General features: G+C 41.9%; 1 protein-coding gene across 2 annotated transcripts in view; it reads left to right on the top strand.

Moving 5' to 3' along the window:
• rragd (ras-related GTP binding D) overlaps positions 1–14604 on the top strand; it is a 94171-nt gene that overhangs the window by 26392 nt on the left and 53175 nt on the right. For both annotated transcript variants that reach the window (XM_046061932.1, XM_046061933.1), the window contains exons 3-4: positions 9456–9655; positions 10203–10317. In XM_046061932.1, the coding sequence (XP_045917888.1) occupies positions 9456–9655; positions 10203–10317 (315 nt within the window). The remainder of the gene's footprint in view (positions 1–9455; positions 9656–10202; positions 10318–14604) is intronic.

Raw genomic sequence — 14604 nt, 5'->3', positions numbered from 1 at the left:
AACAAAACTACAGGGGAGGAGGAAAAGAAGGTCAAACGCAACAACATTGTGATTCCATACGTGTCTGGAGTATCAGAGAAACTCAGGAGGATTTTCAATAAACACAACATCCCTGTGTTTTTTAAACCCACGAACACACTAAGACAGATGCTGTTCCACCCCAAAGACCGCACACCCAAACACAAGAAAAGCAATCTAGTGTATGCGGTCCAATGCAGTGAGGAATGCACAGACCTGTATATTGGGGAGACTAAACAACCACTACACAAACGCATGGCTCAACACAGAAGGGCCAACTCCTCAGGTCAAGACTCTGCAGTCTACTTACATCTGAAGGACAGAGGACACTCGTTTGAGGACCACCAGGTGCACATTTTAGACAGAGAAGATGGATGGTTTGAAAGAGGTGTCAAGGAAGCCATCTACACCAGGGTCGAGAAGCCGTCATTGAACAGGGGAGGGGGTCTACGCCACCACTTATCCCCCACTTACAATGCTGTCCTTTCATCTCTTCCCAGGAAACTCAACAAACGTAACCTATTGGCCTCAGGTGAAGATCATGATGTGCTTACTCATACAATAATATAATAACACAATAATAAAATCAAACACAGGCTACAGTACAAAGAACACCAATATACACACTGTAAACAAAAACATAGACAGATTGACAAATAGTGCAGTGAACAGAGTGCAAAGGATGCAGGAGTAAATTATTATTATTATTATTATGTCGGAGGTGGATGTGACACTGTGAGTCAGGAATCAGCTGTTCATCAGAGTGATGGCTTGTGGGAAGAAACTGTTCCTGAGTCTGTTGGTTTTGGCGTACAGTGCTCTCGCCTACCAGAGGGGAGAAGTTGGAACAGGTTGCGTCTGGGGTGAGATGGATCTGCAGTGATGTTTCCTGCCTGTTTCCTGACTCTGGAAATGTGTAAGTCCTGAATGGAGGGCAGGTTGGCACCAATGATTTTTTCTGCAGTCCTGACTGTCCGTTGTAGTCTGCTCCTTTTTGGTGGCAGATCCAAACCAGACAGTGATGGACGTGCAGAGGACAGACTGGATGATGGCTGTGTAAAAGTGGATCAGCAGGAAGTACATCCTCTGCTGGGCCTTCTTGATAATGGTGTCAGTGTTGGGCTCCCACTTTAGGTCCTGGGATATAGTGGAACCCAGAAACCTGAAGGATTCCACAGCAGACACAGGGCTGTTGAGTATGGTGATGAGGGGGCAGAGTGGGGGGGGATCCTCCTGTCCACGATCATCTCCACACTTTTGAGCGTGTTAAGCTCCAGGTTGTTCTGACTGCACCAGAGAGCCAGCTGATCAGCCTCCAGTCTGTAGGCTGACTCATCACCGTCCCGGATGAGGCTATTGACCGTTGTGTCGTCAGCGAACTTCAGGAGTTTAACAGATGGGTCTCCTGAGGTGCAGAGGGAGAAGAGCAGTGGGGAGAGCACACACCCCTGGGGGGCGCCAGTGCTAATAGTCCGGATGCTGGATGTGATGTTCCCCAGCCTCACCTGCTGACTCCTGTCAGTCAGGAAGTCTGTGATGGCACAGTGAGCTGGGTGAGTTTGGTGCTGAGGATGTCCGGGATGATGGTGTTAACGCTGAAGCTGAAGTCCACAAACAGGATCCTTGCATAGGTTCCTGAAGAGTCGAGGTGTTGCAGGATGTCCCAGGATGTCCCAGGTTGACTGCATCATCCATTGACCTGTTAGCCCTATAGGCAAACTGCAGGGGGTCCAGCAAGGGGCCTGTAATGTCCTTCAGGTGGCCCAACACCAGTCTTTCAAAGGACTTCATGACTGCAGATGTCAGGGCGACAGGCCTATAGTTATTTAATCCAGAGATGGGGGGTTTTTTGGGGACCGGGATGACTGGAGCGTTTGAAGCAGGAGGGAACTTCACACAGATCCCATGAAGATGGGATCATCTGCCTCTGGAAGAGCTGGCGCACATCCTCTTCACAGATCGTGAGTGCAGGTGAGGGGTTGGTGAGGGGGGCGACAGCGTGGCAGTGGGGGAAGATGGCTGTTTGAGGATGGTGTTGGAGTGGGGGAGAGGTGTGACTGTTAGCTTCTCAAACCTACAGTAAAATCCATTAAGCGGGTGGTGATGGTGCAGTGGATAAGACACATGCCTTTGGTGTGAGAGACCCGGGTTCAATTCCCCACTGTGCCCATCCACCATTGCTTCCCTGAGCAAGACACTTAACCCCCGGTTGCTCCATATATAGCAATTGTAAGTCGCTTCGGATAAATGCGTCAGCTAAATGTATCAGTACCCATCAGCTCGCCAGCCAGTCACTGAGTACCAGCAGTGTTGGGGGATGGTCTCTTGTAGTTTGTGAGTGTCTGCAGGCCTCTCCACACTGACGCAGGGTCACTGGCTGTTTTCTAGCTTTTCAGCGTGGCTCCTCTTTGCTGCTTTGAACTTTGTAGTCAGAGTGTTCCTGGCCTGGTTGTACATGAATCTGCCCCACTTCTGAAGGTCTCCTCCTTGGTCTGACGAAGCTGCCTGAGTTTTGCTGTGAACCAGGGTTTTTGGTTGTTGGATGTGCGGAAGGTTTTAGTCGGCACACACATGTCCTCACAAAAACTGATGTAAGATGTCACAGTATCAGTTAGTTCGTCCAGGTCAGTGGCTTCAGCCTCAAAAACACTCCAGTCAGGTCAGTCAAAGCAGGCCTGTAACTCCAGCTTTGACTCGTTGGTCCATCTTTTCACAGTCTTTACAACAGGTTTAGCAGATTTCAGTCGCTCCCTGTAATTCGGGATAAGATAAACCAGACAGTGATCAGAGAGGCTGCATGTGGGAACAGAGCGATAGGTGTCCTTTAATGTTGTGTAGCAGTGGTCCAGTGTGTTAATGTCCCTGGTGGGACACTTAATATGCTGTCTGTAATTTGGAAGTTCATGGCTGAGGTTAGTTTACAATGTTTTTTCTCCACGTTAGTTATCTGGTCGGCCAGGTGTGGTAACGCCTCACTAACACAGGCCTGAGGTGGAATGTAAATGGCAATCCACCTCAGGCCTGTGGTGTGGACACTCTGACCCACAGTCTTCATTTAGCAACATACACGGACACAGAGCTGCGGGAAAGTGAGCTGTTTGTGAGAACCACATGGTCAGCTAGCTGCAGCTAAATCTGGAGTGCACTTGTATTCAAGCCTTTACAGTAAAGAGACAGCATGCGGTGGACATAACCATATTTGTCAGAGGACAAGAAGAGAAGAAGAAGGAGGAGGAGGAGCAGGAGAGCAACAAAGAAAATAACCCAAAAACAATAAAATTCCTTTTCTATTCCCTCTTACATGCCTTGTTGTTTATGTGTAGATACAGAGGAAGAATGGGAGAACAGCATATACCCCATCGTTACTATGTGATGATAGAGCATGGGATAACAGTGGCTACTTTTAATACAGCCCACACCCCTAATATTACTGTGTAACTACAGGATAACAAGTTAAGAACATTCAAGATTTTTTACCACTGTCTGCATAGTTCATTCATCTTGAGTAATGTGTGTATAGAATGAAAATAAATAGGCCTACTAGGCTCCTCTTTACTTTAACATTTAAGATTAGCTGTATTTGATCCACCTTCATACACATATGTGACATTACTACATTACTGTATAACTTCAGAAAGGTAAGCTGTTTTCTGCTCCAGTCTGCCTAAATGAAAAACATTTTTACGGTCACTATTGTGACTGATGGGATTAAATGGGCTTTATTAGCTGCTGCAGTGCAAGATGAACGACGAATAGACCCGTTTCTCAACTTGTTATTTTAAATCATGCAATGAAGTAGAAGAAATGCATAATAAATCCTGGGACGAAATCAGTTAGATTTATTGAAATTAGTGTATTATTTTGGAAGCACTTTCATATCACAATTTAGAAACACGAATGAATTAATAGCTGCCAGATGATGTCATTGTTTATTGTCAGCTGTTCAGATCTGTTTACCAGCACTGTGACCTGTAGGTACCCAGAATTTTGATTTTAATACTTGCATATTGCAAACCAAAAGGAGAGAACATAATCAAACAGTTGTATTTGTTTTATTATTTGCACATTTTCAGCTCCAGTGCCGCTGCTTTTTATTCTGGATTAGCTGTGTCTAAAAAAATGTGACGGCTGAATCAGATGATTGTGAGTCGGTTTAGTTTTCATTAATGGTTTACATCTAAAGGTGTCTCTGAGGGTGAACTGAAATGGCAACCCATCTGTTGATGATTACTGTTGAATGTTTATTCATTCAAGAAGAATTCATTAAAGAATAAAGTCATTTCCATAACATTTACTGTTTTTTCACTTTTAATTAACAAATGTAACATGTTAGGTTTCTTCTGTCAGTGCATTGACCAGACACTGACATAAGATCAGGACGTGGTCCCTGGGCGCTGCACAACGGCTGCCCACTGCCCCCTTGAAGGATGGGTTAAATGCAGAGGATGAATATTGCAACACGTATGTGTATGTGACAAATAAAATTACCTTTTTGTTAACAAGGCAAGGCAAGGCAAGTTTATTTGTATAGCACATTTTAACAACAAGGTAATTCAAAGTGCTTTAGATAAAACATAAAAGCAACAGGGAAATATAAAAAAACACATTATTTTGAAAACCAGACATTGTGACATTGTGATGTATCTTGTATCCTTGTATCATGTATCCTATTGCGTACTATTGAGATTTGATAGTCTCGCTTTAGAAAACACTCCATACAGGGTCGAAAACATGTGCACTCCAAATTTAGCTGCTGCTAGCTAACCGTGTGCTTCTGACAAACGACGGCTCACTTTATCGTAGTTCTGTGTCCGTGCATGCCGCAAACTGAAACACTGTCTGTCAGAGTGTCCACACGTAAAAGAAGGAAGACATGGCTGGTAGAATTGTCCTCAACTAGAGTTGCTAATCAGTTCAGTTCACTAAACGAAGCCCTCTCTTGTGACAGTCGAGCGAGGAGTTGGATGAACAGCTGATCGCTGCTGCGTCACCACATTGTTTAATTGATGTCATGGGATCAGTGACAAGTGATGTAGCAAATAAAAATGTACAGAGAAGTGTTAAATGATACCAGAAGATGAAACCTACAGAAAGCCAAGCTTGTGGTGATAAACTTGCAACACTGACGAACATGCCTGAGACCGCAGCTGAAGGTGAGCAGCTGTTAAAATCATGCATGGACTTCAAAGAGGGTGCAGGCACATAAGAGAAAAAAGAGCCGTACTCTTCTCTTTTTTTCAAAACCAAACAAATAATAATTTTTGCCGTGATCTGGCAACGAAAAGTATCGATTGAAGTACTGATTTGACTGGAGACCTTTAGATACTACTTGATACTGTATAGCTCACGAGATGAGACGATACACGAACACAAACAAACAAAATATAATCAGTTTCAATGCTAAAGTTGGCCAGTGAAAATAAAACCAAGTGACGCCTCTCGTGTCTAATAGACAAGCCTAGTGATTCACCGACAGCAGCAGTTACCTACTGTAGTTCAATGCTGCTGGCAAGCTAACCGACTGTCACTCAGGATGGATTGGGCTTCTTCCACTGATGAATTTGGTTTTGAAATACTGCCAAAGATATTCCCTGAGCTAATTGGTGTGTGTGTGTGTGTGTTTTGTGTTAGACACAAGTGCGTGCACTGATTGCCACTAACATCGTCTATGCTAATTTCAGCCTAACAGTTCATCATGCTGATCTTGTGAAACACATTTCACCTCAACGAGAAATATTGTCACATTTTAATATCACAAGTTGTAGTGGCACGAAATAAGTAATTTGACTGTAAAAAATGTCAATTGTACTGTTACAAGGCATGTTAAAGGGATGAATAGTCAAAAGTCAAGTTTACCACCTGTCATTATCCATACATTTGTTTTTACAGACTGTTCGCCTTATATGTAGTGATTTTGGTTTTTGGGATGTTATATTTTTCCTTATTGTGAAGTTTTTGCTCTTCCTTATGTGTTTTTTCACTCCCTGCCTATGTGTGTTCCATAGACCAGAGGTCGGCAGTAGGCGGCCCGTGGGCCAGAACTGGCTTGACAGCAGCAGAAAAATTTTAAATAAATATATTGATAGCAGCTGGTGCTGAAATAGATCTCACATCAGTAATATCCGATCAGACTAAGGAGCTAATGCTATATGCTACTCTGTTTTAGCTTGCTTTAGCTACCTAGCTGAATGTTTGTCGGTTGGTAGTTTGTGGCCATATTGCTGCCACCTTACACTCGAGGTAAGTTAACCTGACACTTTAAAGGGGCATTATGTAGTTTTCAGCGGCCACTAGCGGTGCGGTTCTAAGATTGCAACCAGGTGTGTGCTTGTACGCGTGCTCGTTTGAACTCATGAGCGAGCATAATCTGAAACACAACCAGTTTCATACAGAAATACCACAATAAGCGCAGAAACACCAGCATGCAGGCTGTGGCTTTTCTTCAGACATGTTCAGGCTCTGTTACTTCAACGTTCCCATCTCAGAGGCAGATCAACACCGGTGTTGTAGCCCTACTGGTTTGCAAACTAACTGGTCGCCATACGCGTGCGCGTGTTGTGCGCAGCAGCTGCGGACTGATTCCATCCCCAGATTCGTCACACATTCACAAACATGTTCCTGGCGAGTTTCAAGTCGCATCTTAAATCTACTGCGGCGATCATGATTGAATAAGTGAGCACTACATTATATAGCCACACACGAAAAAAGAAATGGAAGAAAATAGACTTTTTACAAAATCGCGTCAAGCTGGATTTGAATTCACCTGAGCAAAAATTAACATCTAGTCCCAGATCTTCACGTTACCTGCGAGCTGATCCAGCAATCACAGATGACTGTCTTCCAGTCACGTATTGATTAAGCACGTCATCATCCAGGTAACACTTTGTTTGGGCTGCTCTACAACAGCTGGTTACCTTGAGCGATCTTAAACATGTTTATCAAGGTGTTTTTCTCGAGGCAATATTGACCCCCTACACGCTATGACACTGGAATGCTTTTAAACAGGGACGATCTAACACCGACAATACTGTGAAAACATGAATTTATTAAAACACCGAGCCACAGGATGAGTAGAAGTGGAAATATTCTGCCCACAACACAGCAAGCCTAAGGCATAGACTTAACGATTTGCAGTCATCATCAACACAAAAAGCATAAAGTTAGAAATAGGAAACGAAAAAGCTCCACATTTGCTTTTTACCGTTACATCCTTTCTTGCAGGCTAAATCCACTGTTGATTTACACAGAATAGTAACATGGGTTGCGTTAGTTGGTGAAGTAATATGGAAAGCTAACGTTATATAACTTGATATGATATGATAAATGATATACTGTAGAAACTGATAGTTTCATTTTTTAAATTAAATTACTGAAGAAAATGAACTTTTCCTGTTTTTTCACTATCTACCTTATTCTTAAAGATACGTTAGGAGCCTTAAACCCAGTACCAGAGCCTGATGTTTATGAAGAGTGGCTTCTCTGCTGCTCTGATATAAGTCTACAGTCTATAAGTACAAATGCAAAGCTCCCTGACTGTATTAGCTGAGTGAGGCTAACAGACGGCGGACAGATGGCTAACAGTGACAGCGGCAACAGCCACCTGTCAATCAAGGTGACCACGCCCCTAATAATGCATAACTTAAAAAAATGCACACACCTCACAGTTGTCCATCCATCCATCGTCAACTGCTTATTGGCTGGAGCCAATCCCAGCTGACATCGTGCAAAAGGCGGGGTACACCCTGGACAGGTCGCCAGTCCATCGCAGGGCCACACATGGAGAAACAACCACTCACGCAGGACAATTTAGGGTCACCAATCAACCTAGTCCGCATATCTTTGGACAGTGGGAGGAAGCACCCGGAGAGAACCCAGAGAGCATGCGTGGGATTTCCCCCCTTCTGGTATCTATATCACTACCTCTGCTGAACTGCATCCCCCCCTCTGAGTGATCTACTTGTGATGCAACTAGTGATGCAACTTGTCACAAAACGCATGGTTCGGATCGGATCCGTAGTTTTGTTAGGGTTAAATTAATTAGAAAATGCGCTACTTTGGCTCTGATCCAGCTGCCTCTCTCTGTCTATGGGTCATCACCAGAAGGCAGCCGATATTACTGAAGCTTAAAGTTGTTTAAAATCAAGTTTTAGTTGACTAAAAGTCTGGGTATTTTAGTCTGATTTTAGTCACAATAAAATCAAAAGTATGTTAGTCTAGTTTTAGTCATTAACCATCATTTTAGTCTTTTCTAACTCATGAGTATAATTTTGTTCTGGTCAGTCTGCTTCAACCAAAATAGAGATATGTATCATTTTAGTCTTTATTTCACTCATCTCTCATATAGATCAAATGTTTTGTAAAATTTGAATGTTACCTCAGTTGCCGGGTGGTTAGCCTCGATAGGCCTCTTCAAGTTCTTAGTGTTTATTCCAAAAATCTTATAACCATATTGCTTGCCGTCTGATATAATTAGGCACTCTGCTTTTTTGTCTGCCTCACTGTATTTGAAATGGGTCCAAATATCTAAGCGCCTCTTTCTCCCTAGCATGTTGTGTTCATCACCACAGTTCATGGGTGTCAATGGAGATTGACTCCCTTCTGCAGCAAGCCTCAAGTGGCCACTCGATGAATTGCAGTTTTAGTTACTTCCACGTGTATTTAAAAATGAGAACTGGAGGTTGCCGCTTGGTGTATTCATACCTTGTCTGTATGTTTTGTCAGTTATGCATTTGTTCAGTATTTTATTCTGTTGAATCCATCCTTGTGTGTTTATGTGCACTATTTGTCCTGTTTTATTTTAAAGCTGTTCTCCCCCTGGTAATGTGTCCATGTCTTGTCAGCTGTAGTTGATGTTACAGACATGGTTTGTTTGGTTTGTTTAGTACATAGTTGTTTTTCTGCATTTGCCTTTTTTTAAGAAAAAAAACTCTTGCTTTTAATCAACATTTGCACTGGTGCATCTACATTAGTTATACACTTTAGTGTCATTAAAATGAAGGAGAAGAATTTAAAGAGAAGCAGTACTGGTATCTGTATCGGAATCAATAAAAACTTAATACCCATCTGTACAGATGAGGATGCTTGGCTTTTGCAAAAACAACCATGTTGCAGACCAATGGGAATCTTGCTGCTTAGACATAATATGAAGGTGGCCTTGCTATCACTCCTCAAGCAGTTAATTGGATTCCAAAGTGTAAAAATCAGTTGTCAATGCTCTTTGATGGACAAATTTTGTAACGGGGACACTGTCTCTAAATGACCTCAAATGTCAACATTTCTATTGACATTTCTTGTTCCTTATCAAATGACATATGCATTAATGCAATCTGTGATAAAACGTGCTAACAATATTGGCCAGACTGTTTACACCAAAGAAACTGAAAGGTACATGGTGTTGCTTATCACGTGGTGTGAATCTTTTCTCTTCATTTTGATAGGATGACTATGTCGAGGCTTTAAGAAGACTGCATCTCACAGTGACCAGGGCCTACAAAGTCAACCCAGACATCAACTTCGAGGTGTTCATTCACAAAGTTGATGGCCTGTCAGATGACCATAAGATTGAAAAGCAAAGGGATATTCACAAGCGAGCCAACGATGACCTCGCAGATGCAGGCCTAGAACGGATACACCGAAGGTGGGCTTTACCGGCAACTTTTGGACTGCTGGTTGTTGGTTGGTTTCACAGTTTGTGTGAATTACATAGATACTGTAATACAAGCAGAAATATACAGTCCTGCCATGAAAATGGACAAATGGACTCATTGGACCTAAAGTAGATATTTTTTAGATCTTGAGACCTGAGAAAAATATAGACATATTTTTCTATAAAACTGTCTGTTTCTTTCTTTCCAGAAAGTATTGTTTTGGTATCAGGATTGAAAATAAGTTATGATATATTGACTTGTATAGAATAACTTCAAAGGATACCCAGTCCTTAACAAGATGATTTGTATCACAGACTATAAGTAAATATCCTCATTAGTCTTCTCCTTAAGTTAAAAAAAAAAAATTTATAATGTTGGGAATGTAATATTATGTATATTAGCATGTGTGTGATGACCTTAAAAAGGCCAATCTTTATTGTTGACAGTTCGTTTGTCTTCTGTCCACATCTGCATAAAGCTAAAAATGATCAAATTGTTGTGTAGTTATATTCTGATTCTTCTCGCTGATCTCTACAGCTTCTATTTAACAAGTATATACGACCACTCCATATTCGAGGCTTTCAGTAAAGTGGTCCAGAAACTCATCCCACAGCTGCCCACACTGGAAAACCTGCTCAACATCTTCATATCTGTAAGTAATCCTGCCTCTGAATTAACAAAATTTATCTGAAAGACTAAAGATATACAGTCAAATATCTATAAAAACCTTACACCAATGTGCTTCTGTATTTCCCCGCATTTTAATAACCAAGTTTGACTAGCCACATTATGCATGTCCTCCTGTACTTTACAATTTAATAGGTTGTAGTGATGTCTAACATACTAATACAAACTTTTTGCCACCACACCACCAAGATCCCTACACTCCTGTGGTTCTGTGGTACTTAGATTTACTGAATAAAATATTTGCAAACATCCTGTTCACATGCCAGGTGTCCTTGGGTAAGACACTGAACCCCGAATGCTCCCGATGGTAAGGCCAGTGCCTTGTGTGGTAGCTCGCTGTCATTGGTGAGTTAGAAATCTTATTTCAGTGTCCATTTATTTATTTTTGCTTGTTTTACTTAGTATATATTGTATACTGCTCCAAAGTCAAGTGCCTGTCAGATTAGCTTGAGTTTCATAGCCATATAAATGAGCTTAAATGATAGTGATAGTGGGACTTAATACCAGTATAAATTATGTATGAACCAACAGACATGAAGCTGTACAATATCCTTTTCATGTCACAATAATGTGCCTTACAAAAAGGTTAGGAAAACAAAATTGGTGGTTGCAATTGTAATCCATACATTGAATAAATTCACTAAACCAGTGGTTCTTAATCTGGGGTCGGGACCTGGTCCCAGGGTGTTGCGAGAATGCTGCTATAGACACAAAAATAGAAAAAAAAACTTACAAATAACTATAGGGACTATAGTTGTGAATGGAATCACTTTGGGTGGACACTGTAAATATTTTGCACTGTTTAATGCCAACCGCTATAAAACGACAAAGAATAATCAGACCCTGATCAGACAGAAAGCGCTTTGCAGGTTTGAAAACACGAGGCGCACAGCAGCACCTTTTTGGTTGAATTTAGAAAAGAGCAAAGCACTGCGTTTTTTTTAATGTTGCTAGGCAACCACTGAATCAGCTGTCCTGTCAGTGTAATCAAAAATTATAGCGCCAGTGATCTGTAATCTTTGGTTTGCCGCTAAGTAATAACGGTCATATTAACAGAAACCTGATTACAACTCACAGGTCTGAGTCTTTTGTTGCTAAAAACATCTGCCAAATGGAGGGCGCCTGCTCTGGCACTGTTTTGAGTGTGAGAGGTGTACAAACACGCAGAAGACAGGGAAACTGAGATCCGTGTGGGTACATGAGATCCTCAGAAAGGGGAGACACCGCTGGTAGTAGGCTACCACCAGCTGGTCCAGCAGCTTTGTCTTAATGATGGTCGGTTCAAGGCGTATTTTAGGATGAGTCGGGGAGAGTCCGGACAATCCAAGCAACTGTAAACTTCCGTCAGCACAACTGAGGGCCCGTCTCTCCATTCATTAGATTGGACAATGGGAAAAAAACATGAATGATGTCGGGCACGAGTTTAATTTTTTTCAACTCTGTACGCTCAGAGCTCTCATTCAAAAACGCAAGGCGCAGCAGGGTGCATTAACAGTGCGCAGTGCGAAATATTTTCAACTTCAAAAAGGGGTCGGACTGCCAGAAAGGTTAAGAACCCCTGCACTAAACCATTTACTATGGTAACCACTGTGCAGTGAGATAAATGGTTAGATAAAGAAATATGTTAGAAAAAGATGCTTGTTATGATCACAGGAATGTCATTCAAATGTCTGTTGGTCGTTGATGAGCCAGGATGGGAAGAGTTGTGGTTCTGATGTCAAATGCAGTCTTTGCTGTGCATTGTTCCATGTCAGAGGGAACTGGTCGTTCCTTTGTTTACCTTCCAGAGGTAGCAGCTTGGCGCTGACTTGCTTCATATCTCCTTTTTATTGTACAGTTAGCCGGCAGACTTTGTGCTGTAGCTACTGGCACTAAATATATTAGTTTACCCTTGGTTAGCTGTGCATACTTAGCTAACCAGACACCAGGCTCTTGCGTTGCTGCTGTTCCCAGAGGTAAGAGAGCCATCAGAGGAAAAAGAGGTAAGGGGCATAGTCCATATCAGCTTACAGTTAAGGTTACAGGAAGTGACTGGAGCAGATGTGTTTAAATTATTTTTTTTTGTTTCTGTAATGGTTTATCATAGCAACAGTTCAGTTTAAATCACGCAATGAACAAATTCATCTATGAAGTTCCAATTCTACCCAAATCCCCCCTTTGGTCACTGGATTTCACTTGATTTGTGATCATGAGAGCACAAGTGTACATGTATAGTCCAAAGCTGAAAGAGTTAATTTGTCAGTTAATTCAAGTTTGTAAGATGTGGGCAGTTCATTAACAAGTTACAAAAAGACAACGGTTTGTTTGTCTGCAACATACAAGAAGTTATTCATTTATAATTTCCCCTTTTTTTCGATGGTCAAATTTATTTTTAACTTATGATCATGAGGGTCTGTAGATTCCACATGCAAAGTTTGTGCGTGAATGCGTGGCCCCCAGCCCTTCGGGCTTGGACTCCTATTGAGAACAAAAACAATAGTGCTCCAGTACTTTTGCTGGAGTTTGAAAAAGCAGGTTTAGCACATTTCGCGATTTTGCTGGAAACAAATAATAGCCGGAAATGGCCGTTGCCTATTTCACAAGCTTACAGTGCCACCTTTTGCCTGTTACCTCTAGTCACAGTTCGCACAAGAACTTTTTAGACTGGGTAAACGCTTCAGTTCATACAGCAATGTTTTATTTTTGCCATGGCCTTAAAATCTGAGCATATGTATATATAGTTGTATAATATAGAAAATGGTGTCCAGGAAGGTTGCTGGGGGCAAAGTTTGACCAAAAGTAATGAATTCAAAAAGCAATTAAAGGTGCTAGTAGCATTGGATGGGCCTTCGTGAGATTCTTATCAAACATGTAAAATTTGATACAGATGTGAGCACGTACATTGAAGTTACAACAACTTCCTGTTTCATGACGAATCATTGATTTTCAAAGCCATGCCATGGACACACCCTTCAACAGAACCGGATATACCTGCCACAAAAATGTCTTACATTTTGGTGAAACGTGCCCCAGGGCTCCTTTATAGGGGGTGCAAGTGAGCCATTTTGCCATGCCCATGCACGAAAACCATATGACATGTACATTTTCACCATGTTTGAATTTTGTGCAAAGTTTTGTGAGATTAAAAACCACATTTGGCTGTCAAAAAACAGCTCATGCTAAGGAGCTAATGCTATATGCTACTCTGCGTTAGCAGAGGTAGCTTCTAAACCCCTGGTGCTGTACGGTGGAGGTTGGAACCATTGGTTAAGTTATGAAGGTATGAATGGAAAATGTAGTGAAATTAAGAGTAGGCCTACATTAGATGTACCCACCCCTGCTGCAGTCATCATCACTGCTGCCTTCAGCTAGAAGTAGGTGGAGGTGGAGCAGAGAGGACAGACACAGAGCTACAGCTGGATCATCTTATTCTCCACTAATTTGCAGGAGAATAAATAATAACAATAATCTCTCTCTCTCTCTCTCCCTCCTGGAAACGTTAGTTAAGCGAAAGTAAAGTTAAATTTTCGGCCTTTTATTTGTTTGTATTTTAAAAATCCTAACGACACCGCTGGGTACATCTAATGTAGGCCTACTCTTAATTTCGCTACATTTTCCATTCATACCTTCATAACTTAACCAATCTGTAATCTGCATTTTGCTTCCTTAACCGAAATGAGCTCATCCAGGCTGTGCACAGTTACGCAGTAAAGCGCTGGTCGGGCGCTTGTGACAGTCACAGAGCTGTGCAGATGCAAACATTTAGAAAATCAGGCAAATATCTTTTCAGTTTAAGGCTTTATGTTCTAATACAACTGAAATCTAGTGAGCGCACACTATGGCACTGGTGACCTTGTTGGAAAGCAGCCTGCGTCGCTCTTTAACAAGCCGGCAAGTGAAATACTTTCACTTTCCATTAACGCCGCATTAAAAGCGTCTTTAGTCTCTGCAGAGCAAATGAAGACGACTACACACTGTAAGATCTATGTCAGACAATCACTGCATTGATTGAGATATATTAAAAGTGTCCTGTTGTTGACTTTGGACATTAGCCTGTTTCTTTTCTTTAATACACATTAGTTACTATTTGTTTTATAGCGATGTCCGACAGTGAGTCCATAAACAGAATGTCGCCAGTGAAACTAATCTTTCACTCAGCAGCTACCAGCTGTTATTTATTTTTGAGATGCACAGAGAGAGAGAGAGAGAGAGAGAGAGAGAGAGAGAGAGAGAGAGAGAGAGAGAGAGAGAGAGAGAGAGAGAGAGAGAGAGA

This window comes from Micropterus dolomieu, linkage group LG11 (genome assembly GCF_021292245.1).
Source record: "Micropterus dolomieu isolate WLL.071019.BEF.003 ecotype Adirondacks linkage group LG11, ASM2129224v1, whole genome shotgun sequence".
In the NCBI taxonomy this organism is placed as follows: domain Eukaryota; kingdom Metazoa; phylum Chordata; class Actinopteri; order Centrarchiformes; family Centrarchidae; genus Micropterus; species Micropterus dolomieu.
Note: the sequence above shows the minus strand (reverse complement) of the source record. Positions and strands in the feature narration are given on the sequence as shown.